Raw genomic sequence first — 26,248 nt, forward strand, 5'->3', positions numbered from 1 at the left:
TGGCAAAGTTATGGAAGCAATACATTAACAAGAGAATTATGAGTAAAACCAAAGTTACTTTCCCTAGTAACTAGTTACTTTGAAAGTAACGAGTAACTTGAAGTAACTGAGTTACTTTTGAGAGAAGTAACTAGTAATGTAACTAAGTTACTATTTTAAAGTAACTTACCCAACACTGCTGGTAACTAACGATTCATGCACTGGTACCAGTCCGAGGCCCGGTGTTAGGGACCGCTGCTTTAAGGTGCTTCCATATACTGATTCTAATTCTGTTGTGAAATTGGACATTTTATAATGTAGGTCAGTGGGGATGAACTCCACCTTCAAGTGGCAATTTGAGGAAGTGCAGCTTTGGTTTTCAGTCCAGGAAGAGATTAAATTAATATCCAGGTGCCATTAATACAAATTAATGGCACCTGGATATTAAGGTCTTAATGTGGCACAGAGGAGGAAGATGCACAGATAATGCTGAGCAGGATTGACTCTCTCAGTTTTGGCTTAAGAGTCTGATTCTTCATGGAAACTTTTTTTTTTTTTTTTTTGTTAACAAAGGACAAAGAAGGGGTTGTAAGGAAACATGGGATGAAGAAACGTGCAGTAAAACGTGGCGTTTAAACAAAGACATCCGCCACTCTCCTCTCCACACCCGCCTCCTATGTGGGCTTTTAAAAAGTGAGATGAAGGAGCACTCTGGGGAGCTGGAGGGAAGGAGTCTTTTTATTGCTCGCTGCATAGTTGTCCTTCCAAAGGAGGGCTTGTTTGGGGAAATCCTCGAGCTGAAATACAGGATCTATACAGTTCTGTAGACACAGTGTCCGGGGCTTGTACAATAGGCTCCACTGTAGGGCCGAGGCGGGCTCTCTGCTTCTTTGTTGAGCTCCCCTTCACGGGGCAGATGATGTCATGGTGCAGCAGGCTGGCAGACTCATGACTGCAGACAGCTGATCTGCACTCTGAGCCTCGTCAGACAGTCTCCCCCCAAGGCCGTCAAAGCTCTCCGCCTCCCCTCCCCACCTCATCAATCACCCTTGTGCTCCACTCTCTGCTCCTCAGCTCCACCTCGCCCCTGTTTTCTCTCTTAACCCTCACTGCCACCCATCAAAGACCTCCACCCTTCTTTTCTTTGAAGTCATGTTATCTTGGATGGCAATTCCTTTGAGGTGAATGGTCTAATACCCCTAATGTCCCCTGGCTTTTTCTCGCACTGTCATGAGCATTTTCATAACAACTACTGAATATATTTGGTATGAAATCATGGACTGATATCAGCAATCACTAAAGCTTTGACCAAAATGTGTTCTCCGGACACCAAAATGTCAGTTTTGCACTTAAGCATTCAGGTCCAGGTCAAAATCATCATCATAATCTCTCCTTTTACAGTCTTAAAAGTGTTACTTTATTTTTATTTTTTTAAGTACATATATTATAAATTTCCACTGTGTGCTGACTGGCGCTGACATAGGAAAAGTGTAAAAGCAACAAAAACTTGGCTGTTCGGCCAAGCATGACGTGTGGTGTATTTTGCACAGAAAGTGTTTCAAACAAGCAGCAAAATGAGTAATCCCAATGCTCCTGGACTCGGAAAGTCCCCAAGTGATAAGACGGCTTATATTGGCAAGTTTGGATTCATTTCGGATAAATCTCAGATCATTATGGAGATGCTAAGCGCTCTTTATCTTGGACCTAACTTTCCTTTGATTTGTTTTTAGTACTGCTATACTATTAGCTGAAATTTGATGTTGTGATGTTTGCACATGAGGTGGTCCTCAGCGAAAATTAGTATTTAGTACTTTTTCTGCGTAAATTGATGCACGATAAGTTTGTTTTTGCAAATATGGTATTGTCTGCCAATCAATCGACTCCTTCATTCTGCATGCTGAAGTTTTCTTGGAGTTGCCCCTTATGAATCGGTGTGAGTGGATGTTTGAACACATGGGCGTAGATAAAACCGTGTGCTTTAAGTGCTTAACTCTATAAGTACCACTCCATTTACCAGTAAATGAGTCTGAATTTAATTAAAACCTGATGCATGTCCTAGCATTCTGCTAATGCAGGCTGATTTTTGTAGAAATTGTCTGCTGCTGCTTGCTTTATGCCTCATATCAAAGGGGTGGGGATGCCTAATAATAAAATGGAAAAAACCTCTGCATTTGTCCAACTGTGGACACACATTAGCAAAAAATATCACCATCGTGTGAATTACTAGGAGTCCTAGATGGTGTGACAGACAGACGTAGCTTTGGGATCTGACAAATGAAGCCAGTGTGGAATTGCTTTCATTATTTTTATTTAACCCCCGTAAATATTTTCCTGATGATTTTATGGGCTCGGTCACTAGTTTTGAGTCTGAGATTTAATTAGCCAATATGTGACATCACGGTGTTTCAGCCTATTTTTTTTTTTTTTATACCATCTTTAGTAACAGAATCGATATTCATTACCTATAATTTGGGGGATATTTAGGAAGATTTACTCAAACAAAATCGACTTTCTCCAGCCTCATCGTCGTCTGTGTGACGCACGTTAGCATCATCACTGTGAGCATGCTCACATTGGCCTCTCTGAGCTAAAAGCTAAACGCACTAACAGATCGGTAAAGAGTTTGTCTGCGTTTATTCCTCCAGCTCTTATCTAAACACCCCCCTCTACATCCACTCCCCTCTCTGGGCCGACTCGATGCACTCTGAAATTAATTGACCCTCACCCCTCCTCCCTCCCACACAGCCCAGCTCAGCCCCAGCCTCCCTATCCTCCCTGAGTCACCTCCCTGAGTCACCCCCCCTTACTGCACCAGCTGCTGCTTCTCCGCCTCCCTCCTGCCCCACATTGCTCCTCTCTGTAGGCCCAAAGCTTTATTCTGATGCTGGGGGGCCGTGAAACACTTAAACAAGAAAAAAAAGAAAAGAAAGAAAGACCATCTGTAAAACCACGGCACACTCCCGTCATCATCCCCACCTTCATCCGACCACACCCCTCTTTGAGCAGCACCCCCTAGGAACACCTGCTCCTTGTCGCCTCGAATATTCCCACCCACCCTGCCCTTCATCCTCCTCCCCCTCCCCTAAAGCCATCTCCAGAGGGTCCTACCCCACATCTCCCCTGCGATAAGCCACAGTCTGTGCCTCCCCGCTCTGGAGCTGCAGGTCTTGCCGGTGCTGGATTCAAACACACGATCAAACTCCGTGAGAACCGCCTTCCCCTCGGTCTCGCCGCCGACTCCTCATCCTCTGTGGCTTTTTTGTCCTCCCTCTTCATTTGTCTTCGCGAGAGGTAGCTATGACATATGGTGTTTGTGGCTTTCTTTGTTTGGCTCTGAGACAGTCTCCACTTTTACTTTCCCTGCTTGTTATTTTATTGACTTCTGTGTTGGACGAGGATGTTTGCGCAGCAGCTGAAAGGGGCCTTTTAAGGCTTCTCAGAGTCCACTTTATGGACTTTATCAGTAGCTCCTTTCAACTGTGTCAGCTCACTTTAAAAACAGTGTTATTGTGTGGCTTGAACTGGGTATATTAACACCTTTAAAGGGTGTTAACTGATGCCGCAGGTGCCTTCCTGCTCTTTGTTTGGGTAAGTCTTAGTGTAAGAAGAAGTCGTTGTCTCTGGTAGACTCTGGTGTGTGTGAGGTGGGGTCATGAGGGGAACTGAAGCTCGCTCGGTCTGTCTGTTTAGGAGCTTTAATAGTATCAGGATTAGCATCAGATTCTTTGTCTGGCCCACTGATCCAGCCTTTCGAGACACAACCTGGCCTCGTATGCTTGTTTACATGCCACTCAACCCCTCATGCACACACATGCATGCAAACCAGTCTCGGACCCCCCTCCTCCTCATCCTCCCCTTCATCCACAAAGCTGCACCTCCGGTCTGTGGAAGCTAATCCACCCGGGGGAATAGATCCATTCTTATGAAGATGACTGTTTCCTTTGTTGTGATTCGTTTCTGTTCTTAACGCCCCGCTTAGGGCCTGAGTGTTGGTGTGTTTTCCTGTTCACAGCAGATGATTCAGTTCTTTCTTAACCATAATGTGCATTATTAATTATTGAACTCACTCCTGACTCAGACTCTCAGATTTGCCCCTTACCCGCCCTCAGATTACATCATCTGTGATGATCTGGTTGTCACTGCTCAGTTTTTAAAGGGGTAGAGGTTAAGCCTAGAGGTGCGAGCTTTGGAAATCCTGCTTCTTTAAGCTGTTATAATCTTTTTTTTTTTATTAGAGTCATGTGAGTTATTCAATGTGAAGAGAATTATCTGATTTTGCAGTTTCTCTCATTTTGCTGGAGGATTTAACACCTTTCCTATCACCTTTTGCTGAACTCTCACCACTTTTTTGTAATTGTGACATTCTCTGGCACCATTTAGTGAGCAGCAGTTGAACATTGTGAAGGTTTTCCCACAAAGAGGGAACACGAAAGTTTAAAGGATGAGGCTGGACTTTCCCAGTGCAACACTTTTTTTTTTTTTTTTTTTTGTGGACGCTGTCTCCACTTTCATTTACTTTAGACAGGGTGGACATTTGCACTGAGTTGACCTCAAAAATGAAATTTTCTTATGTGTTTAATGTAAACATCCATCTGGGTCCACGTCACAGGGCCGTAGTCTGAGCAGAGATGCTCAGGCTTCCCGCAGGTAGCACAGTAAGGTATTCCCAAGCCAACTAAAAGACTAAGTTTCTCAAGCATGTTATGTGTGCGCTCCAGGGTTTCATCCAAGGTGTGCATGCCAGAGATGCCTCACCTGGAAGTTGTCCAGGAGACATCCTAATGAGAATGAGAATCACCTGAGCCTCATTTCAGTGTGGAGGAGTAGCAGCGTTACTAAGCCTTCCTGAACGACTGAGCTCTTCACCTTATCTCTAAGACTGAACCCAGACGACCTTCAAAGAAAGATCATTTCCACCACTTGTCAGCGATCTTTCCTTCTACACCCAGTTCGAGGCCATAGATGGTGGGAAAGAAATCGACTGGTAACTCGAAGCGTCACTTCCACGTTCAGCTCTCTTCACCAAAACGGATCACTGCAGACGCTGCACCAACATATAAAAAGTCTTTGAAGACCAAAAACTCTCCAGTGTGTAGTTTAAGGAACGCATCTGTCATATCAGGCGTTTAGCACTTTGTTCTAAAACACCTTTACACAAACACAGGTTCACGGTCAGTCTAACTGAAAACTTGTTCTTGTCTTTTCAAAATACGTACAGTTCCCACTCACTGACTCTGTGGCACATAACAGATAAGATGTACAGATAATGCTCGTTGGAGGTTTGAACGCTTGTTAAATAAATTCTTCTTTCACCTTCATGCATTTATTTTTTTAGAGAAGATAAAGTGGAAATGCATAATGTGTTACACAAATGAGGTTTAACTTGTCTCAAACATACTTTCATCCAGTTTTTTCCATGATGTAAGGCCACTCTGCCTCAGCTTTATGTTGTGAAATGTTCCTGAGCTCGACTTGCCGAAGCCTGCAGAGCTCCGAGCCTGTCAGGACTCGGGCCGAAGCCAAAATCCTCCCCGTGGCCCCTGCAGCCTAAAGGCTAAATGTGCTGTGCCGCTGTTTGTCCCGTTGCGTAAGCCGTACCTTAAATGGCATGAGACGGATGATTTTGTGCCCTGAAGTTTGGGGGAGATGTCCGACTGGGGAATTCCCCACGTTCTGGGCAGATGCTCCTTTGTTATAAAGCAGCAGGTGTTCTTTTCTGCCCTGCAGCAGAGAGGTGATCGGTTTGTTTTCTGGCTGGTGGCTGAGGACAGACGGGGTGTCTTGTCTCAGACACTGAGCTCATAAGGGGATTAAAGTGGTTTGGACTGCACAAACACTGTGCCGCTCTTGACCTCTGTGATTCTCTTACCTTTGCATTTCCTCGGTCTCTCTTTGATCTTTCTGATGGCCGGGCTTTAGCTTGCAGCCTGTTGGCTCTACCAGGTAAAACATGTGAGCATCAAAGGACTGCATGTGTTTCCATCTCTTTGCCTTATGTCGGTTTGTTTTCTTCATCTGTCTGTTTTTGCGTTGCAGGCATCCAGAGAGCAGACAGGCCGAGGAAACACTGGCAGCATGGACCAACTACTAGGAGGTACATGCTTCTCTTTAATGTGCTTTCAGGGTTTTTAGGGGGCAGTTTGTTTGAGAGGTGATCGACAACACACACCAAATGACCTAGACGGCAACGGCTGATGTGAAATTAGTGTTGCATGTTTCTTATTATGTGCTTTATTCTATCTATGAGCGAGCCTCGCATTTCTTTTTAGATGTGGACAAAATTTAAATGTCATCAAATACCAAAAAAGTAAGCGACAGAGTTTTATTATTGGCAGAATGGAAACCTTCTGTAATACACATCTCAGCTGAATGTAAGTCGGTGAATGGCTTCATCTTCAAAAACTGCTGTCGGTGGATAAAAAGACAGCTGTGCGCTACTTCGCACCTCTGCCGAATCTTAAAATATCCTCCACACCACATGCGACTCAGACGGTGCACTCAGTCATTTCATTGGCTAATGGTTCATGGTGGTTTTAATTTAAAGAGGAAGTGAAACTCTTTGACATGTAAGAGGCAGGTCATCCTTTTTTCTTTTCTTTTTTTTTCTTTTTTAAATGACTGAGGAGAAACCTGAGAAAACGAGCCCCCGCATGTGACCTTAAAGGGCTCATTTTTAGTAAACCCAGAATCCGTGACATAACCTCCTCAGTAGAGCGAAAGCTGCTGACTCTGCGGTCCACTTCAGCTTTATAGAAGCGTGTTGTTGCTGCTCTTCTCATTGTTTAGGTTCATGATTAGCTGTCTTATCAATCTTGTATACGGCTACGGTAGAAATAAATAAATAAATAAATAAATAAATGCACAGATGATTAATTTCCTAGAATTCAGGTATAAACCAGAAGTGTGGCTCTCTGCTAACAAATTGGTCAACTCTGAGACGATCGTGATAGTTTTGATATTTACTTGTAGCTGAGTAACATAAGCACCAAATAAAGTAGATGCTTAAGTGACCTGATGAAGCAACAGCCAATACTTGGATATTTGCTCCCAGGCTTTTTGTTTTGCACATTGTTTTGCTGAGCTTAAAGCTTTATTATTGTCAATAGCTGTTAGGTATCTGGCGCATTTTGGCAAATGCCCTCCCTCTATTTTAATCTCTTTACCTGCATATAATGCAAGCCTGCTCAAATATACTTTCTAGGCAGAGCAGTTTTGACCAAACAGAATCAAGTAGATCCCTTTGAGTTCTGTTTACAGAGATTATTTTTATTCTTGAGCATCATGCTGTCTGGCTTAAAAAGAGGCTGACTTTAAACAGCTTGTATCAGGAAAATGATGAAGTGAAGGTCTGCAGTAAGAGCAGTCAGTTGGTGAATAATACTTCGGTTTTAATGTTTGGAGTCACATTTGAGTCCCCTGATGTGATATAAATGCAGAGTTCGGCCTCTTTTAGCTCAGTTTTGGTCTCAGCAGCTGTCTGACTTTTGTGATGACAGCCAAAAAAGGCACCTCGTGTGCGTATGCAGTCATTTTAACCACATACAGTAAAAACATGAGCGATGGAAAAACAAACGGAAAGACATCTGCTATGTCAAAGGTAAACTGGAGCTCTTCGTTAACGGTGTCAGATTTACAAAGTCTTTGGGATTTTTCTTTACAAAGAGTCTCTTCCTGCTATCTTCCTGGATGGATTACATCCTTCCCCGAAATGAAAAAGCTCAGAAGTGACGACACGGGCTGCTGTGTAAGCGCTGTGATCAGCCCACTGCCTAAGAGAGCACAGGAAGAGACAAACCCACAGTTTCCCTCCACGCTGCACGCAGCTCCTGACCCCGTGTTCCCGTCATCAGCCTGCATTCACAGCAATTAATGAACTGTAACAAAAAAAGTGGCGTCTGCAGGTTACAGCAAGCACAGAAAACACTGTTCAGACATGATGTGCCCACAAAGATGAGTTAAAATTGCTGAAGTGTTTGTTAGGCAATAACTTCTAGTGTTGTGTGTTTTTTTGCAGATGGAAGCCTCGCCGAGTCCACGCCTCTCCGTGATCGGATGGCCCTCTATCAAGCAGCCATCTCCAAACAGGAAGTCCCTCCCGCTTCAGTCAATGTGAGCTTTTTGTGCCTTACTGGAAACTTTCATTTCTGGTTTATAAATTTCTAATAAAAGTGAGATTGGTGGAGTATTCATGGTTAGTGAATTTGAAATAATCCTATTTAATTGTCTTGGAGCTGAATATGAAATAACACAAATCAACCAGAGAATTTAAAAAATGTGCCCTTAAAAGATCTGCATACCTTCACATTATAAAATAATTGGGTTAAGTTACAGAGGATGGACATTCAGTGGCCTGAGCGAGCCCTGCTGTGAAAAACATGCTTCAGCTGTTATCTTTGCCTCGACGTGAAACAGGAAATGAATCATGCATGACCTTTGGGTGCATGACGCTTGTAACACGAGCCTATTTATTATTTAGACAGCGCAGTTAAGATTGCAGAATCACACTGCCCGCTGACAAAAAGCTAAAGTATTTCCAAACAAACAGTGTAAATCGGTCTCTGTGGAGCCGAGCTGGGTTGTGAACTCTGTGCCATCACCACCACACCGATGTTCCTGAATTATTCCAGGCCTGAATGGACACCCGTGGGGCAGAGCACTGGGGAATTTTGTATTTTCTAGGATGATTTTTGGAGACAAACTAGCTAATGGAAGCAAGTTGAAACAAAATGACTCCTTACATGTGATCCCAGCAAAGATATTTGCATGATTAAGATGCACATGTAGTAATTGTGTTTTTGTGGACCTACTTTTTCCTGGAGTTGTTGTTGCTGTTGACCAGCTGCATTATTGGTCAACAGGCAGTGACTGCTCTCTCTGATATAGGTTTAAACATCTGTTTTGTATACTTAAAAATTACTTGGAGCCAAATGGCACATATACCTAAGACACTGCAGTCCCACACAGTGTGCAGCATTGTGGATGCTCTGTTAACAATAACCCTACAGGTGATACCCAGTAGGTTTATCTCCTATGAAGCAGGTGATGCCGATGGCTTATATTCCGTTGTTAACTTTCCACTCGTCCTTCTTGTTTTGCTCAGGATGATCAGCTGGATGGTTTCAGTGGGAAGCAGAAGGAGAACGTCCCCCCGTGCACTCTGGACATGGTGAGAGTTTATAGCCTGAAGGTGTTTTTGTTCCAGTGCATCAGTTTCGGCTCATCTCGACACGCATTTATCTAAACGTGTGTCAGTGTGTGATGTTTTTTTGTTTTGTTTCTTTCACATCTCTTCTCCCGTTTCAGAGTCCAGAGTCTGAACCGAACACCAGGAGAATTTTCACCTCAGAGACCAACGGTAAGTTCTGCAGATAATTCGTGATGAAAAGTTGAAGTGAGGTTCTCACGTCTCGGTATGAACTGTCCGTCCTTGGCTTTAGTTTGTAATCCTGTAAGTGGAAGGGCTTTATCAAATATGCAGATGGCTCCCTCTAGTGTTGGTTCTGCATTACTGCCTTTCTTTTTTTAAAATTTTTTTTTTCTTATTTTGCTCTCTCAGGCTCAGGACCCGGCACTCCTGCGTCCTCCAATCAGAAAGACTCGTCCCAGTCAAAGACTCCCAGGGTGAGCCCTCACAACAAACATTTACACCTCACACACACCTGTGCACCCTACACTAATCTCCACCTCCTTATTTTTATTCTTAGACTTTAACAGAGTAGCTTTGGGGAGGGTTGATGGGCTCAGCAGTCATTGTTGGTGCCCATATGTGACTAAAAATGGGGGGAAATCATGTTTATGCGTGTGCAGAACTTCCGTCTGCCGGTGAGGGAGACCTGTGCATCGTGCCTGAAGACTGTCTATCCTCTGGAGAGGCTCGTGGCCAACCAGAACGTTTACCACAGCTCCTGCTTCCGCTGTTCACACTGCAACACCAAACTCAGGTGAGGCCACAGCAGATCGGGTCAGACAATACACCCAGGCAAACATTTACAAAGGATTTTACTGCATTTAAAGCTTTTCTGCAGGGTTACTTGGAGAAAAAAAAACCCTCTAAATTAAACTTTATCTCGAGGTCCTGTGTTCCCAGTAATCTAAAGAATTTAAAGATATGTTCTGCTGTTTATTTTGATTCTATTTATTCCATCAAAAATATCCAATAACCTTCTCAAAACTACTCAAAAGTACCATTTTAACCTGTTATGAACCCACGTTAACAATCTCTTTCAAACCATTCCTGATCAAGACTTTGACTTCTTTTTAGAAGAGGTCTGTTTTCTCTAAACTGTCCTTTGTTTTGGTCTAGTTTGGCAAATTATGCCTCCCTGCACAACAGCGTCTACTGCAAGCCGCACTTCTCCCAGCTCTTCAAGGCCAAAGGAAACTACGACGAGGGCTTCGGCCACCGGCCGCACAAGGAACTTTGGGAGGGCAAAAACGAGAGCGCTGAGGCCTCGCCAACATCTGTAACCAAGCCAACAGCCCAGAGCCCGGCCACACCCTCAGACCAGGAAAGCCCCAGTGTGGAGGACTCACCCTTGGCTAAAGTCAACGTCCTGACAGCCACCATGGAGGCTCTAGGACAAGGTTCCTCAGAGAAGGCTGACAAACCCACAGAGACCCGCAGGCTGAAGATCTCCTGGCCACCAAAAACTGAGCCTGAGGACACGCCCAGCCGCGGTGGAGCTGCCGCCAACACGGAGGTAGTCTCCACGGGTAAACCAATCAGAGCCAAGTGGCCTCCAGAGGAAGACTCCCCATCCACACCACCAGAGGAAGCCAGGGGCTCGCCTGTTCTGCGTCGAAACACCCCCCTGAAGGAGCGCAGCATGCCCTTCACCGCGGCAGCTCAACCTGACAGCCCTCCTGCTCCTGAGCCCAAAAAGCAGAGTGCACCGGTAGAGCGGCAGCCGAGTCCTGAACCCGCCAGCATGGACCTCCAGCACGGCGGCCAGTCGTCAGACAGCCAAACCCCCACCGAGGACAGCTGTGTAGATGTGCACACCAGCTCCGGAGAGGAAGAACAGGAAGAGGAGATGAAGAGCGAAGACGCTACAGACCATCATCTCCCCACAGAGGAGGATCTCGATGACGCTGCAGGAGGACAAGGTGAAGAGGAGGAGCAGATGGAGGAGGAAGACAGAGGCGTGCTGGAGGAAGACATGCCAGATGCTAAACTTCAGGAGACTCCAACTGAGCCGACTGCAGTCTCCTCTCCGGAGGCAGAGGTGGAGGCCAGCCGGTCGTCTCAGGACGTGGGCTTCTGGGACAGCGAGGAAGAGCATGAGGAGCTGACGGTGGAGGAGCTGATTAAACGTAACCGACACTACGAGGAGGAAGAAGAGGAGGAAGAAGGGGACGTATAAAGCGAATTTTCTGCTCTCGGCCAAAACGACGACATCCACGGACGCTTAACTGATCTTCTGCCATTCCTCCTCTTTCAGACAGTTTCTTCTTCTCTTCGTGATATAAAGTTGCAGCCGTGTCCAGAGTGAATTTTATTCGTGCCTCTTTCACGACATTTAGAATAATCAAATTTTTTTTAAAAAGATATTTAAAATGATTCCCCTTTAAATAAATATTTTTAACCCAAATGTTATGAGTCACAGAATAGATGTTTTTGTTTTGTTTTTTTTGTGTACGCGACTTTTGTAATTTTGTATTTTCATCGGATGCTTCATTATCAAACTGCTGTCATGAGAAACCGACTGCACGGTCTTATTAGACTGCAGCTCAGCTGTGACTGAAAAGTTTCTGAATTAAGACAAAGTAGAAAATAATAAGTTTGGTTTCTTTTCTCAGAAGAATCCAGCTGTGACTTTTGAGTTCTTGATCCCACAGATGGATGACAGTTAAAGGAAAAACCTACAGCTTTAATGCACCTTGGCATTGACTCAGGTAGCTTAATGGTGAGCGAGTTGAGAGCACGGTCTAAAACGCTTGTTCAGAATCTCCCATAGGCGTTCATTTGGCTTGAGATGTGTTGATTGTGAAAGCCGCAGCCTATGAGTAACTTTATTTTCACCCTCAAACCACTGTGAGCCCTCGTGTCCAGGTGGAGGCACTGTCACCCAGAAGAAGACTTCCACCAGGATGGAAATGTTACAGGTGGACCCAGACTAGCACACAGCCACCTCTCACTGCGTGGGTTAGGTTTTTGTTTTTTCCCTTTAATTTGTCACATATGTAACCATGAACGCATTGAACTGTAAGAGACTAATGATCATTTGTTTCCACTTCTGACAAGTTAAAACTGGACAAAATTATTGTAACATTTTAAGCCAGGGGACCAAACAGCCTGACCCGCTACTGTATAAATAAACTGAGTATCTTTTGACATACTGCTTAAGATTGTTTTCAAAAACTGTGATGTACTTTTGTAATTTCGCATTAAAGTTTGGCTGATGTTTTATTTGGTTTCATATTATTCAGACATATCACAGAAATCCTAGTTAGCCTTGTAATGGCATCTATAAGCGGGAAAGACAAAGCAGTGTCAGAGGCAGATGGGAATGGCTAGAGAAACTCCCCTCCTACAGTCTTCTGCATCTGTACCCCAGACCAAAAGCTAAGATCCTAATCATGCAAGAATGACTTCACTAGCCTGAATTAGGAGTTCATTGTCCAGGAAAACTATCACTGAAACACAATAAAAGAAATATATACATACACAAATAAAAAGGGACCACTGTTTAAAAACTGTGGTATTATTTTCATGTTTATGTGCACCTCACACACATTAAGTTCTCATGGGGTCTTTTATTTTGAAATCTGACCAGACTCTCCTTGGACCCTCCTCATCTGTTCTTTGCAGCGTGACCTGGCGTCAGTTGGGGGGGAAAATAAACAAGACCTGGCACCGTTTAAAGTGGTGCAGTGTGAATTACCACTTCTGGGAAGTGTCTGAAACTCACTGCGGTGGGTCTGGTGGGACTACAAGCGATCTGCTTTAGAGCCATAACGCAGTGCAGCTGCTCCAGGTGCATCCCTGAGGTTACGTGAAAAAGCAGCACGCTACAAGAACTTTTGACAAGTGGTCAAACAAGGAATTTAGACTCTTAAATGAAAGTTTTAATCTAAACTAAAGCAGCAGCCTTATTGCACAAAGGTTCTCATTATACAGGATCATATGCAGTTATGAGGAAAGTACATCTTACTGCTCCCATTAAGAGTGTAAGTAGCAGTCAGATACTAATCAGTCACTTGACCAAACAATCTGAAGTGCATCATCTTATGCTGAGAAACAAGTGAAAAACATTCAAGACTGCTGTCAATCTTCCCAGGAGCAGAAAACTGAAAAAGCAAAAGCTACAAGTGTGGCTGCCAGGAGGAAAAAAAGAACACGGCAGCACGGCTTAGTGGAGACTTCTGGAACAATGCCTCTTTAGAGACCAAAGTGGAGATGTTTGGCCATAATGCTCAGTGCCCATTTGGCAAAAACCAAACATGGCATATCAGCACAAACTCATACCAGCTGTCAGCGTGGCGGTTTGGGCTTGGTTTGCAGCCACGGGACCTGGGCACCTCGCAGTCATCGAGTGGACCATGAACTCCTCTGTGTACCAAAACATTCTAGAGTCGAATGTGAGGAGATCAGTCCAACAGCTAAAGCTGGGCCAAAACGGGGCCGACAGAGATCCCGAGCACAGCAGCAGGTCTGCAAACGAACGATAAAAAGAAAACGTCCTCCACAAGATTCACGTGAGAGATTCTTTAACAGGACTAAACATTATATTACTGGAGTAATAATTACTGATTCATGTATATAACGTGTATATCACTGTAATAATGGAGCTGGAGCTGAAATACTACAACATAATGTTTTAGATTCATATTTCAAATAAGTAATTAAAGCTTTGCAATACAAAACATTTGCAGGAAGCATGATATAAAACTACTTAAAAATAAAGTAAAATTACTTGCAGGACAGGACATTTCCCTTCATTGTAACACTAACATTTTACATTTTTACCCTTGTTCATTAAACACTGACTTACCTGAGAGTGACACCAAATCCACTTATGGACCACCACCACGGAGAAATCAAAACAATCACTTTGTTACATTACTGAAACTTTTATTGACGTTTAAACATGTTTGAACAAGGCCATTATAGTGCAATTCAACAAGGCAAAGAATTTTTTATTTTTTAAACTGGTACATAAATTCTTGGTGAACACGTTTGGAGACGCTACAAAAACTCTCACTGCATTTAGCTCTAATTTGGTTGAACCGCATAACTTTTTTTGTAAACTGATGAACTGAGTAAACGTCAGTATAAGCGACTTCAAAACCCTGGACAGAGATGTGGCTAACATCGCCCACATCGGTGTCTCATTTGTATCTTTGCGCTGTCTAGCTTTACAGTTTTTAGTTATAAGTCTCTATCCAGCCCTGCATGTGAAGGAAAAAACAAATATCTGATTACATTTTTATATCATTGGCTCTAAAACAAACAAACACGTGACGACTAAATACAAACACGCACTCTCCAGCAGATGTGATTTAATAGGTAACCCTGTGTATTAGTTTTACATCACATTAGATTTCTAGCATCACCGTCTGCAGTGACCTGTGGATGATTTTGTGTACATGCTAAAGAAACCTGCTGCTTGCACCTTTTATGAAGGCGCAGAGGAATGTTTATTTTACAGGGATGCAGATGTTGTAATAGGAAGATGCAGAGGAATTCAGTTTGATTTGGCTGATACAGAATAACAATGATGACTTTTCTCCCTTTAACCATAAATTAGAAATGTGTGGAAACCAGCTCCGACAAACTCGACAGATTGCTTCAGCTCCGGAGTCTGTGTCCCAAAGTGCAACTTAACCTGGGTCTCGTTCTCTTTGGATAGCCAGCGCTTACTAATCCAGTCAAACATAAGGTCCGGGGGCCAGATTCGGCCTGGCAAAAACTCCAATCTGGCCATCTGTACTTCTTTGGAAGAAGTGGAGGATAAAAGTTTTGGACTATATATCCTTTTTTTCTTTTTTGTTTTCAGACTTTTACGACTGATAAAGACCTCCCTCACAGCCATTCATACTACATCAAAGTAATTAACTGATAGATAAACAATTAAATTACATAAAACTTCTTTTGTTTTGTTTTTTAATTACAGGACATTCTTTTCTGTAATTTTACACATTTCTTTCTTACAATTTAACCTCAAAGGGTTGTGCTGACTGATTTCTTTCAATTCCTACTGTAGGATTTCGTTATCAAGTAGATAAACTGAGACAAACCGTTGACATCACCCTTCTTTTCTTATGATGTCTGAGAGATTCAGTGTGTGGATAAACAAACACTTTTAAAGCTTCGAGGCAAAAACTGATTGCAAAAGTGAATTCTCCTGGATTTGCACCAAGCCGTCAAGAAAGAAATGCCAGGAGTGATCTTTCACTCAGATTTGAACTTTAGTGCTCTGTCGGGTCTGCCACCACATCTGCCTTCTATCACTTGAAAAATATTGCTGAAGTGCGACCTTTTTTCCCTCTGAGCAACTGATGCAAGCTGCTGCTTCGGTTTTTTTTTACTAGCAGGATAGAAATTAAATTACATTTAATAGCAATTTAAGTCAATTACATTGCTAGACGGTGACTGGAAGGGGAAAAAAACAATTTGGATGCACAAAATTAGAAAAAGTGATCGAATCGAACTTTGTGACACAGACTCCCGGTGCTGCTTCTGCTCTCTGCACAGTCACACAAACACAATGTTAAAGTGCTGGTGGCCACAAACACAAAGACAAAACATTTTTCTTCTGACATGTCGCACAAACGGCAAATAAACATCAATATAGTTAATATTACATCACAAAGGGAGAGAAACTAGCAGATTGTTTCGAAAGATATCACTCAAAACTTTGAGGGAAAGAAAATGAAGATGCTGAATAATTCTTCATGTAGTGGGCAAACATGCAGAAGGAGTACAAAAATATTACATTACAGTACAGTGTGATGCAATCGAATCCAACAGCCCTGCGCCTGATGCTTGTGTGTGAGGTTTGCAGAGTTGGCTTTTCCTTTCAGAGGTGTTTTATTTGTGGTTATTGTTAGGTTTGCGGTTATTGTTATGGCTGTAGTGTGTTGTGTCGCATCAGGCAGCATTTCACTGTTTATTTCTGTTATTTTGTCCACCCGCTGTGTGCATGTGTTCCCTTAACAGCTTCCCTTTCACATAAGTGCAACAAATCGCATTCCCTGAACTTCTGACATAGAAGATAAACTGAAAAGTATATTTCACAGATTCCTCATAGAAAATATACCTGACATGTTTTTTTATATATATTTTCATTTGTAATCTCACTACAAAACACTCAAAAAGCTCTTCGTCCGCTCTGAGGAAACGTCTGTGCTGCTCAGTGGCAGCGTCTTATGTTTGGTTGTGTTTACCGTACTTGCAATAATCCAGATTCAAAAAAACAAAAAGCAAAAAAATGAATGTTAATGCACGTCTGAGACAGATCCACTGCTGACTTGCAGCCAGCTCTGGGAGAGCAGCGAGCGAGGTGGGGCAACAGCAGGTCTCCGATCGCTCAGAGGAGGGCACCCTCACCCAGAGAGAGGATGAGGAGAGGTTGGGAAAGAGAGTGAGAGACACAAAGAAAAGGAGAGTGGCAAGGAGAGAGGAGGTGAAGAGGAGGGGGGGTGTCTATTCCCTGACACATAAACTGCGAACGAGCTCTGACTCGGCACAACTGTTGGCCTTGCTCTGCTTTGCTTGGGGTTGTGACAAATGAAATAAACTAAGTGTGCCAGACCTCATGAGAGGGATTTAACAGCTCAGTATTACAGACACACACTGCATGCAGGAGGAGGTTAGAGGAGAGGACGACAGCAGTGCAGATTGCATACAATTAACAGTTAAATGTCTCTCTGGAGTTTCTCGCTTTGAGGTGCAGCCGTGTATTCCTGCAGCAAGTACTCTGTAACCTACACAGCCCACGTAGGACCTGTCACTGCTTCTTTACAGCCACGAGGCTGGCCGTCTGCCGTGACGGCTGTGAAATGTACAAGTCTTATAAATAAAAGTCGGGGAAGGAAGACGACAGCGATGTGCATGAGTGCAGCTGAAGTGAGTGCGTTCTGAGTGTTAGTAGCATGCTAGGCTACCGTTTGTGAGCTCTACAGCGCAGTCGGCTGTTTGCAAGGCGTCACGAGTCCCAGGCTCATCCGCTGAGGGGATGCAGGTCCACCTTCACCTTCTCGCCGCTGCTCAGCATCCCCACGGTGGGGTACAGGCCCCCAGGAGGGACGACCATCTCCCTCCGGCCCATGAGCTTCCCATTCCTCGTGAAAAACACCTGCAGGGCATCAAACAGTTAAAACACACACACACGTGAGCCTTTTGCTGATGGAGCGCTCGAATAATTGGTCGTGAAACGAAAGTCTTCACATAATCGCCGATACTAAAATTTGAGAGCACGAAGCGTGCCAGTTGTAAACAGGAATTATGTCCAGTTAGGAAATATCGTTAAACAAATGGGTGACAGGGTAATGTCTGGATTCTTGATTGGGGGGGGGGGGGGGGGTCAGTGTTTACAGTACATGTCTGTACTAAATCAGCAAGTGATCAAACATTATCCAGCTGCTCTCAAAAGAACATCAACAAGCTTTTCAATCCTAATACCGAGGGCTTCTTTCCAAGTCTGAGAGCAAATACCGAAACACTAAACCAACAAGCAAAGTACTGGCGAGTTTGCGTCTTCTAAAAATCAGACTGAGTCACATATCAAACATTTACTGTACCACCCACTCGAAAAAGAACGGCTTAGCCTATTTAATTAGAGATGAAGGCTGAGGGAAACATACTTCGTTAGCCTGAACAACAGCGGCGTGGCGGTGCAGTGTAACGTTAAGGAGCGGTGCACTGAGACTTAAACGTGTCCTGCTGAGTAAACACTGACAGATCCATGGATTACGCCGTTCTATTCTCACCCACTTGCGTTTTCCGTGCTCACACCCGCTCGGTGACCTCTCGGCCTCCGCTTGCACAACGGTGCAGGCGAGCGAGCCGAGCAGCTACGAGTCAAGACAGAGTAAAGAACTGCAGTAATTAAAACAATAAAAAAAACAACAGTTGGAACATGAAGTGGTTAGATGGTTAGAGTGTACAGAGAGCTGCTGGGTGCACATTACAGTGAGGCGTGGTGAGACGGCGCACGCGTGTGGGTTGCAATATGCAGGCCGCGGCGATGGCTCCCACAGGAGCCGTGTTACACACGAATATGAAAGTAATCATTGTGAGGCAAGTCGCTGCGGTTTCTGCTGTTGTAAGTAATATAAAATAATGACCGAGATCCCGCTGCGAAGTGCGCTCCGTGAAGAGCTGCCAGAAAATAAATAGGTTAAAGGTACCTCGAGGAGTTTTTTGAACGCTGAGGAGAGATATTTTTCTCCTCAGGAATGTTTTCTAACGGTTCTCTCTTGGTTCACACTGCTCGACTGATCAACAGGTGGCGCTAATGCAGCAAGGAAAGCATCAATGTGCCATCATTTCTCTATAATCTCATCCTGAAGGATGTCTTAATTCCTTAGATGCACTCAGAGGGGAGAGGAACCAAAACAGAACACGACCATCATCGAGATGGTGTACTGAGATGGAGTCGCAGGTTAGAGGTTGAGCAGCCAGATTCATACAACACAAACGAGGGACAAAGAGGACGTTTTGGTGGGACAACGTGAGACGTGCTGTTACGGTTCCAGGGCTTTTTGCAGGAGTTTCTTGTGTGATGGTGGAGACTACAGGAAATGAGGAACACCTGGCAAGTGCTCGGGGCTCAAATCACACCCCGTCTCCGCTCCTGTGACGGTGTCTGTGCCGTCTACTGCCGCAGCACCACTGTTTTCTTGATTTGGTTTTGCACATACATCTCCTCCATGCACCGCCTTACACCGCTGACCAGATGTTTACACATCATGATTGTTGCTAGGTTTAATAAACCTTTGGTAATCCTTATTAAAAAAGACAACGAGTCTAACAAAAAAATAAAAATTCTTTGGATACAGGGAAAACGTAAACGTTTGTACCCAGAAACAAAAACTGACATATTAGATGCTTTAACTATTTAACAGACTTGCATTTATGCCATAGTGATGCTCCTCCTTGAAGTGAGCATCATTTATCTTGATGAAAAAGCCTTGTTGTTGCCAGATGTGAGAGGGGAATTAACAAACTCCTTTGAGCTCATAAGATAGCAACAGCAACTTTAAATAACCACTTGTTAGTACCATTTCTAATCGTGCAACATACTGATCCTTAAGCTGTTTTGCTACAGCAGCAGAAGACCACGCAGGGTGTACTCCTGTCAACTGAGAACAGGAATCTAAGGCAACAGTTCACACAGGCTCACAAAAAGTAGACAACAGAAACATCACCTGGTCTGATGAGCCTTGATTTCTGCATTTGGATGGATGGGTCAGAATTTGGCAAAAGCAACATGAAATCAATCCTGCCTCTTATCAGCGGTTCAGGCTGATGCTGTAATGGTGGAGACACCACAGCCGACCTGAACGTTGTTGCATTCCATCATGACCACAGCGTACCCATCGTCTGCGTCTACTTCCTGCAGGATGATGTATTACAAAGCTCGGGACAATGAGTTCACTGTACTCAGATGGCCTCCGCAGTCACCAGTTCTCAATCCAATACAGCACATTTGAGATGTGGTAGAATGGGAGATTTGCATCATGGATGTGCAACCAAACAAAACTGCAGCATCTGCGTGACGTTATCATGTCTGTATGGACCAACATCTCCCAGGAATGCATGAAGAATTGGGGCAGCTTTGAAAGGACAACCTGACGAGATTTACGCAACAAAGTGGCAGATGAGTGTATTTCTGGGTCTTTTCTGTCTCTTAGTCGTCTTTGCGCCACCCATTTCTAGTAAAATGTGTTCAAACTTTTAAAAATAGAACCAATCAAAATGTGGGACATTTTTTCTGTATCAATCCCACATAAAATGGGACATTGAGTCACGAACAGGAGAGTGAAGGGCAGAGGAGACGAGGAGGATTACATTCGAGAAGAAAATACAGGACATATGCTTTAACTCTTATAATATGTAAACCTGCTCTGCATTTTTTAAGCTTCACGGATATACACGCTGAAGTCCTCGGGGTAGGTTTTAACAAAATATGCACAGAAATTTCTGTTTATAAGAGTTCACCAACAATCAACAATCCAAAACACTACACATGATTTGTGCCTCGGTTACTTAAAGAAAATTCTCCAAAGCTGTATTCAATTATTATACAGAGACAAGAATAGCCTGAGGGTCTGAAAAGTGCACCTAATGTATATTTAAATAAACTTGCATTCTTTCCAGTGGCCAGCAGGTGGTGACTCTTCTAGTGGCAAAAAGAAGTTTGTGTAGTCTTAATTCTCATTTGCTTTATGGGTTTGTTAAACACTTTGCTGAAATTTTTGTGGTCTCAATCACTAGTTCACTTCCCCCACTGCTCCACGTATTTATTCCCCTTGTTTCACCTCCTTTTTTTCCATCTCATTGTCCGCTACCCAAAAACTGAGAGCCACTGATTTATGCTAAATTAGAGTGATTCCCAGATGGCAAGCAGGGCCGCCAGGGCTGATAGCAAAATGTAAAGAAGTCGCACACACACAATAAAAAGCAATCTATATGTTATTTTCATGGACTTGAATACTCATTTTTTGTGACTCTGGATATATTTCAATTGGAAGCATATTTTGTGTCTGTAGCACATATGATGTTCAGACTATTCACCAGGGAAAAGTCAGCTAAGCAAGGAAGCAGCTCTTTAAAGAAGTGGCAGCTGCCATTTTTACCTTTTTTAAAAAAAAAACCTAACTGATACGGCTCGAGCAGGGGCTGCTGTGATTTTGCCTTTGTGGGTGTGTCTTCAACTCTTCCCAGCCTTAGGTGCCACCTTTCTGTGTAGCTGATTCTCCTCAGCAATTAGGCCAGAGTACTCAAGGCCAGGGAGGGGAGCGCTCCGGTGCCAAGGACACAGGAAGGGAATAGCACTTATGTGGGTTCCAGCACATGTGTGGATTCCGGGCAACGAGAGGTCGAACAAACTGGTAAAAGTCACGATCAAAAAAGCTCACACAGAATTAAATATTAAATTATCCATAAGGACAAAGATGGAGAGTGTCAACTTAACTGGGACAGCAGTACAACAGGGAGGAATTTATACTCAGTGCAAAATAAAATTTTTGTAATATCAAGAAACATAGTGATCAATAGAAGAGTCAAACTCGTAATTAGCAGACTCTGGACTGGACATAGAGACTACTTTATTCATGATAAGAAAACATCAGTAAAGCATTTTTTCATTATGAAGCAAATTCATTAAAGAAAAGAAAGAAATGTTATGGAAAGAGAGATTAGGTCAAAAACACAATGTAGAAAGTCTACTGAAGTGGACGGCAGAGTTATTATAGTTTTGTATTTTGTAGTTTTGTATATTGAAGAAAACCAGTGAAGATCTGTCTTATAGACATCCAAAGCCTCAATCACAAGATCCATCAATCCCCAATTAGTTTGTAATAACAAAAATCAGAAATCCCAGAACATTTCCTCTATAATTTTAGTTTTTTTTATTTGTATTTTCAAGTTCACAAAACTGTTTCAGTTTTTTTTTTTTCAACGGTCTAGTTTAGTAGTTTAGTTTAACCATAATAACTTTGGCAGGGCGGCAGTGGTTCAGGAGGAGCTGTAATACTGAGCAACCTCAAAATAGCAGAGAAGTGGAGAATCCTTCATTTTTGGTGACAACCACCAAAGAAGAGGAGGCAGCAATGCACCAAAAGAAGACAAAGAAGGTCGTGGCGAGGAAGGTGGCAATAAAGAAAAGGCTGGGGAAGAAGAAGGCGGCGAAGAATAAGGGAACCCCACAGGGGGCAGATCAATCACTCGCCTCAGAGTTGAGAAAAGCTTTCATTTTACTGACCTTTCATGGTTTTTGGAGAACAAGAGCCAATTTACTTTAAAGGAATTGCACTACCCACACCCATCCACACTTATTAGGGGCCCGGGTCAAAGGGGGAGCAGCCTGAGCACAGAAGCCCAGCTAATCTTTCAAGCGTGCCCTTGGTCTAACCCGGGCCTTCTCCAGGTAGGACATGCCCAAACGACCTCAACTGAGTCCTTTTGATGTTTAGGAGTAGCGGTTCTATTCTTAGCCTCTCTCTGCTTGCATGTCTAAACTCCTTACCCCATCTCTAAGAGATAGGCCAACCAACCTAAGAAGAAAGCCTATTTCCTCAACTTGTATCCACCATCTCATTCTTTCGGTCACTACCTAGCCTTTTCCTCAGCTGGAAAAAGGATGAAGTGCCCGGGTCGTGGACGAGTTGCTTTCCGACTGGAGGATTTTAAGTACCTCGGTTTCTTGTAAATAGAAAAAAGAAAATCAATATTTGCAGTGGCCACCATCTAATTTATAATCAGTTATCTTCAATATAGACGAGCATTTTTCAGTGTATAAGAGGGTAGGTTGTTTGTTCCTCTAGCATCTTGGAGAGTTTGTCACAACTCTTCTGAAGTTTTAGTTTGTCTCAGCATTTTCTGCGTCTTCATGTAATCCATTTGGAGCCAAACTATCTGCTGCAGCTCTCTCTGCCTCTCGTGATGCTGCCAAAAGATCGATTTTTATGACTCGGGATCTGCACTTACATAAGGAATTTGGGACAGGAAGTCCTGCCACAAGTCTAGCTAGTGAGAGGTCATGCGTTATCTCAAAGATGGTCACCACCTCAGTGTTCACATTTACACATTCAGTTGGTTTCCCATAGTGGCTGGTTGACATGTGAAATCAGACGCAAACAAGTATATACCGCCTTCTTAATTCCCAGAATCAACATTAATTTAGATCTTACTGCAACAATGCTGACTTTGGATACTTGTTCAGACTTCTATGGTTCTTGCTGGCAAGTGGAAAACATCATAGCTGTGATAAATCATGTATAGCAGCATGAATGCTCAGGCAATCACAGGCACAATACCAAGCTTTTGCAGCAGAGCTCATGATCTAAAAACTCCTCCCAGCACCCACGGTCATCTTCCATTACTGTACTTAAGGATGTCTGCAGGTATAAACAAGTTCAATTTAACACTTTAGGGCATTTAAGAGCAAACTTGAGAAGAAAATACAGAAGTGGAAAAAGAAAGTGGAAAATATACTCTGTACAAGTACACGCATGGATGTGAGATAAAAGTAAAAAGGGTAAATTATAATATTTGTAAGAACGTAATATGAAATGTTTATTGATTGTTTATTAAAGTGAAGCGAAAAACTGTAAAAGCACTAAATGAGCCTGTTGTTCCATTGAATTGCAGGCTCAAATCAAGCTAGTTAATGTCTATGTGCAAAGGTCTTGACCTGTACTTCATTTATTATTTGTTTAACCAGGAAGTGAAACTCTTTGGATTAATAATCTCTTTTGCAAGAATTTAATGGGCTGATAGAGGCAGCTTTAACCTAACATGTTAGTCAATAGTCGGAGAAACCAGAGCACGAGAAGTGCTCCTCAAAGATCCCAAAAACTTGATTCTGTTCATCTGGACGTAGGAGAAACATTTCGTCACTCATCCAAGTGACTTCTTCAGTGTCAGCTGACTGCAGGTTTCCCCAACCTTATAAACAGTACATTCGCTCAATGACTGAAACTAGCACCACTGACGAACAACGGGCTGTGAGGTCAGTTTTGATATGCAAATTGTCATGACCACTGATCAACAACCACAGATTAATGGCATATGAAATACTCCTGAAATATGTGTCAGGAGTATCGACGGAGACACATTTTCTCTAAACATTGTCTCTGTGGCTTTTAAACCCCAAAACACACTGTACCAAAAATTGGTCCACCCCAAGGATCGGGTCCCCCCGACACAAACAGCGTAGCATAGAGTACGCTGTTAAGTGCCAGGAGAATTGCCGTGATTTATACATCGGGGAAACCAAACAACCTCTGGCTAAGCGGATGGCACTACACAGAAGAGCTACCTCGTCAGGCCAGGACTCTGCAGTCTATTTACACCTACAGGACAGTGGACACTCTGAGCGCACACATCATGGACAGGGAGGAACGCTGGTTTGAGCGGAGAGTCAAGGAAAAGGGAAAGACCATCTCTGAATCGAGGAGTGGGCCTAAGGGTACATCTTTCGCCATCTTACAATGCTGTGATTGCAGCCATTCCCCAACTCATGGCCATTGGTCAATTGTCATTGATCAGTGGCTGTTGATCAAAGGTCATGACAATTTGCATATTAATGATCAAGAAACTGACCTCACAGCCCATTCTTCGTCAGTGGTGCTAGTTTCAGTCATTGAGCAAATGTACTGTTTATAAGGTTGGGGAAACCTGCAGTCAGCTCAGACTGAATGAGTGATAAAACATTTCTCCCACTGCAAACGCTACTTCCAGATGAACAGAATCAATTTTTGGGATTCCCTTACCTGGATGATTGAGCATGCATCAAGACTCCTCAAAGAAGAGCTCTAAAAACACTTCAATCACCAAAACCTCGGTACAATCCTCGGGGATGTTACTACTTAAACTGCTCCAAAAGGTACCGGAAAAAAAACGCGAAAGCTTTTTGTTGCACCTGCATCAGCACAGAGCTCTGCTATTCTATCTGTTCTTCACAAGAAGTATCACTGGGGTTCATTAACCAAGGGCAGCACTGAATATCCCCCCCGCCCCAGGCCAAAGACCCTGAACACACATACCTCACCTTACATATATACAGCAAAAATTAAACAAGGTTGTGTTGTGTTTAAAACTGTTCCTCACCGTGACCTTCCTGCCCTCCTGTTCCTGTTCTCCCGCCTCCTCTCCATCCTCCCCCTCCTCCTCCTCCGCCTCGTCATTCAGGTACAGAACATTCTGGACGCTGGCGTGACCTGGGCGGATGCCCAGTCGATCCCAGTCATCTGTGTCCCCTGACGACAAAGCACACACTGTGGGGTTAAGAAGAGGCTGCAGCTTGCTGTACTTCACAGTCATTCCCTAATAAAACCTAAGGTCAGGTAACACAGTGTGATGAGACAGATATGGTTAGATGACATAAGCTGCTGTCTGAGGCCACTTGTAAGTTTGAACATTATTTCTTTCACGTGCAACACATTCCTTAATAGCAGTAAATACAAAAATCCTGGGAAACTGAACAAAATGTAAATAAAAATTAAATGCAAAGTTTAGAAAAAAGAATAATTTGATATTTTTTACATGAAAATGGTACAGTAAGAAGAACTGAGAATATAACAAAATATAGAAGTTGTAAAACTAATAACAGCAGAAATCTTATAATGTTTGAAATTAAATTGCAAAAGATCAACAGTGTGATAGGGTGCAAAAACAGACACAAAGAGGGGTTCACCATTCAAACCTGTGTGGGAAAATAATCTAATATGGGATTTCATCAGCAGCAGTTCATAATATCATTAAAAGATTCAGTCAACATGAATCTCTGTCTGCCAAACAGTTACACTAACTGGCTGAGATCCTGAGCCCCTTAAAGCAGCGGTCCCCAACCCCCGGGCCGCGGACCAGTACCGGTCCGTGAGTCGTTTGGTACCGGGCCACGAGAGTAGAGGCTCAGGTGTGAAATGTATGGTTTTCAGGGTTTTTATCAGTTTTCAGCGTTATTTTGTTATCGTTTTTATCGTTAACGCGGTTTTCCTGGGTCTTTTCACGTGTGTTATGAATAAATCTTCTTTTTTTCGGTACCGGTACTAGTTTTATTTTGTTGTATTTATCCGCGACACCTTAAAGGCCGGTCTGTGAAAATATTGTCGGGCATAAACTGGTCAGTGGCGCAAAAAAGGTTGGAGACCGCTGCCTTAAAACATCAAAAACAGATCTGATTCTGTAGTGGCAATAAGTGCATTTGTTCGTGCATTCTGTTACCTAAAAAATGCACGAAATTGGAATGTTTAAGACTGGAACAGGTACACGACTGTGAACCAGTCGCCTTCTGCACGCCTGATTCTTGCCCTTAAGAAATACTGTCAAGCAATTGTTTCACTAGTTTATTTAAATAACCAGCTTAGATGACGGCATCGATACAATCACGGAGGTGTGTTCAGGACAAACAAACCTCTTTAATGAGTGACAGTGTAATTGCAGCTTTCCTCTCACCTTCCCCGTCCAGGATGTAGTCTCGTGGGAACATGATGCCGCAGCCCATGATGTCGCCTTTGAAGCAGCGAGGACCAAAAGCATCTCCGACTCCGCTGCCGTGAAAGATCTTTCCATCATCTATGAGAGAGTGAGAGAAAT

At 43.4% G+C, this 26,248-nt stretch overlaps 2 protein-coding genes across 6 annotated transcripts in view; one reads left to right on the plus strand and one right to left on the minus strand.

Moving 5' to 3' along the window:
* The window catches only part of lima1a (LIM domain and actin binding 1a), a 29,980-nt gene extending 17,592 nt beyond the window's left edge, over nucleotides 1-12,388 (plus strand). For all 3 annotated transcript variants that reach the window (XM_082518538.1, XM_082518539.1, XM_082518537.1), the window contains 7 exons: nucleotides 6,016-6,073; nucleotides 7,994-8,088; nucleotides 9,080-9,145; nucleotides 9,283-9,334; nucleotides 9,536-9,600; nucleotides 9,787-9,920; nucleotides 10,283-12,388. In XM_082518538.1, the coding sequence (XP_082374664.1) occupies nucleotides 6,016-6,073; nucleotides 7,994-8,088; nucleotides 9,080-9,145; nucleotides 9,283-9,334; nucleotides 9,536-9,600; nucleotides 9,787-9,920; nucleotides 10,283-11,342 (1,530 nt within the window). In that variant the 3' untranslated portion in view covers nucleotides 11,343-12,388. The remainder of the gene's footprint in view (nucleotides 1-6,015; nucleotides 6,074-7,993; nucleotides 8,089-9,079; nucleotides 9,146-9,282; nucleotides 9,335-9,535; nucleotides 9,601-9,786; nucleotides 9,921-10,282) is intronic.
* Nucleotides 12,389-14,031: 1,643 nt separating this feature from the next.
* Nucleotides 14,032-26,248, minus strand: part of spryd3 (SPRY domain containing 3) — an 81,951-nt gene continuing 69,734 nt past the window's right edge. For 2 of the 3 annotated variants that reach the window (XM_082518554.1, XM_082518553.1), the window contains 3 exons: nucleotides 26,108-26,227; nucleotides 24,761-24,909; nucleotides 14,032-17,279 (listed from right to left, as the gene is read on the minus strand). In XM_082518554.1, coding sequence (XP_082374680.1) covers nucleotides 17,145-17,279; nucleotides 24,761-24,909; nucleotides 26,108-26,227 — 404 coding nt within the window. In that variant the 3' untranslated portion in view covers nucleotides 14,032-17,144. The remainder of the gene's footprint in view (nucleotides 17,280-24,760; nucleotides 24,910-26,107; nucleotides 26,228-26,248) is intronic. The other variant, XM_082518552.1, reaches the window with a different exon arrangement.

Source organism: Aulonocara stuartgranti (genome assembly GCF_965226115.1).
Source record: "Aulonocara stuartgranti genome assembly, chromosome: 20".
Taxonomy (NCBI): domain Eukaryota; kingdom Metazoa; phylum Chordata; class Actinopteri; order Cichliformes; family Cichlidae; genus Aulonocara; species Aulonocara stuartgranti.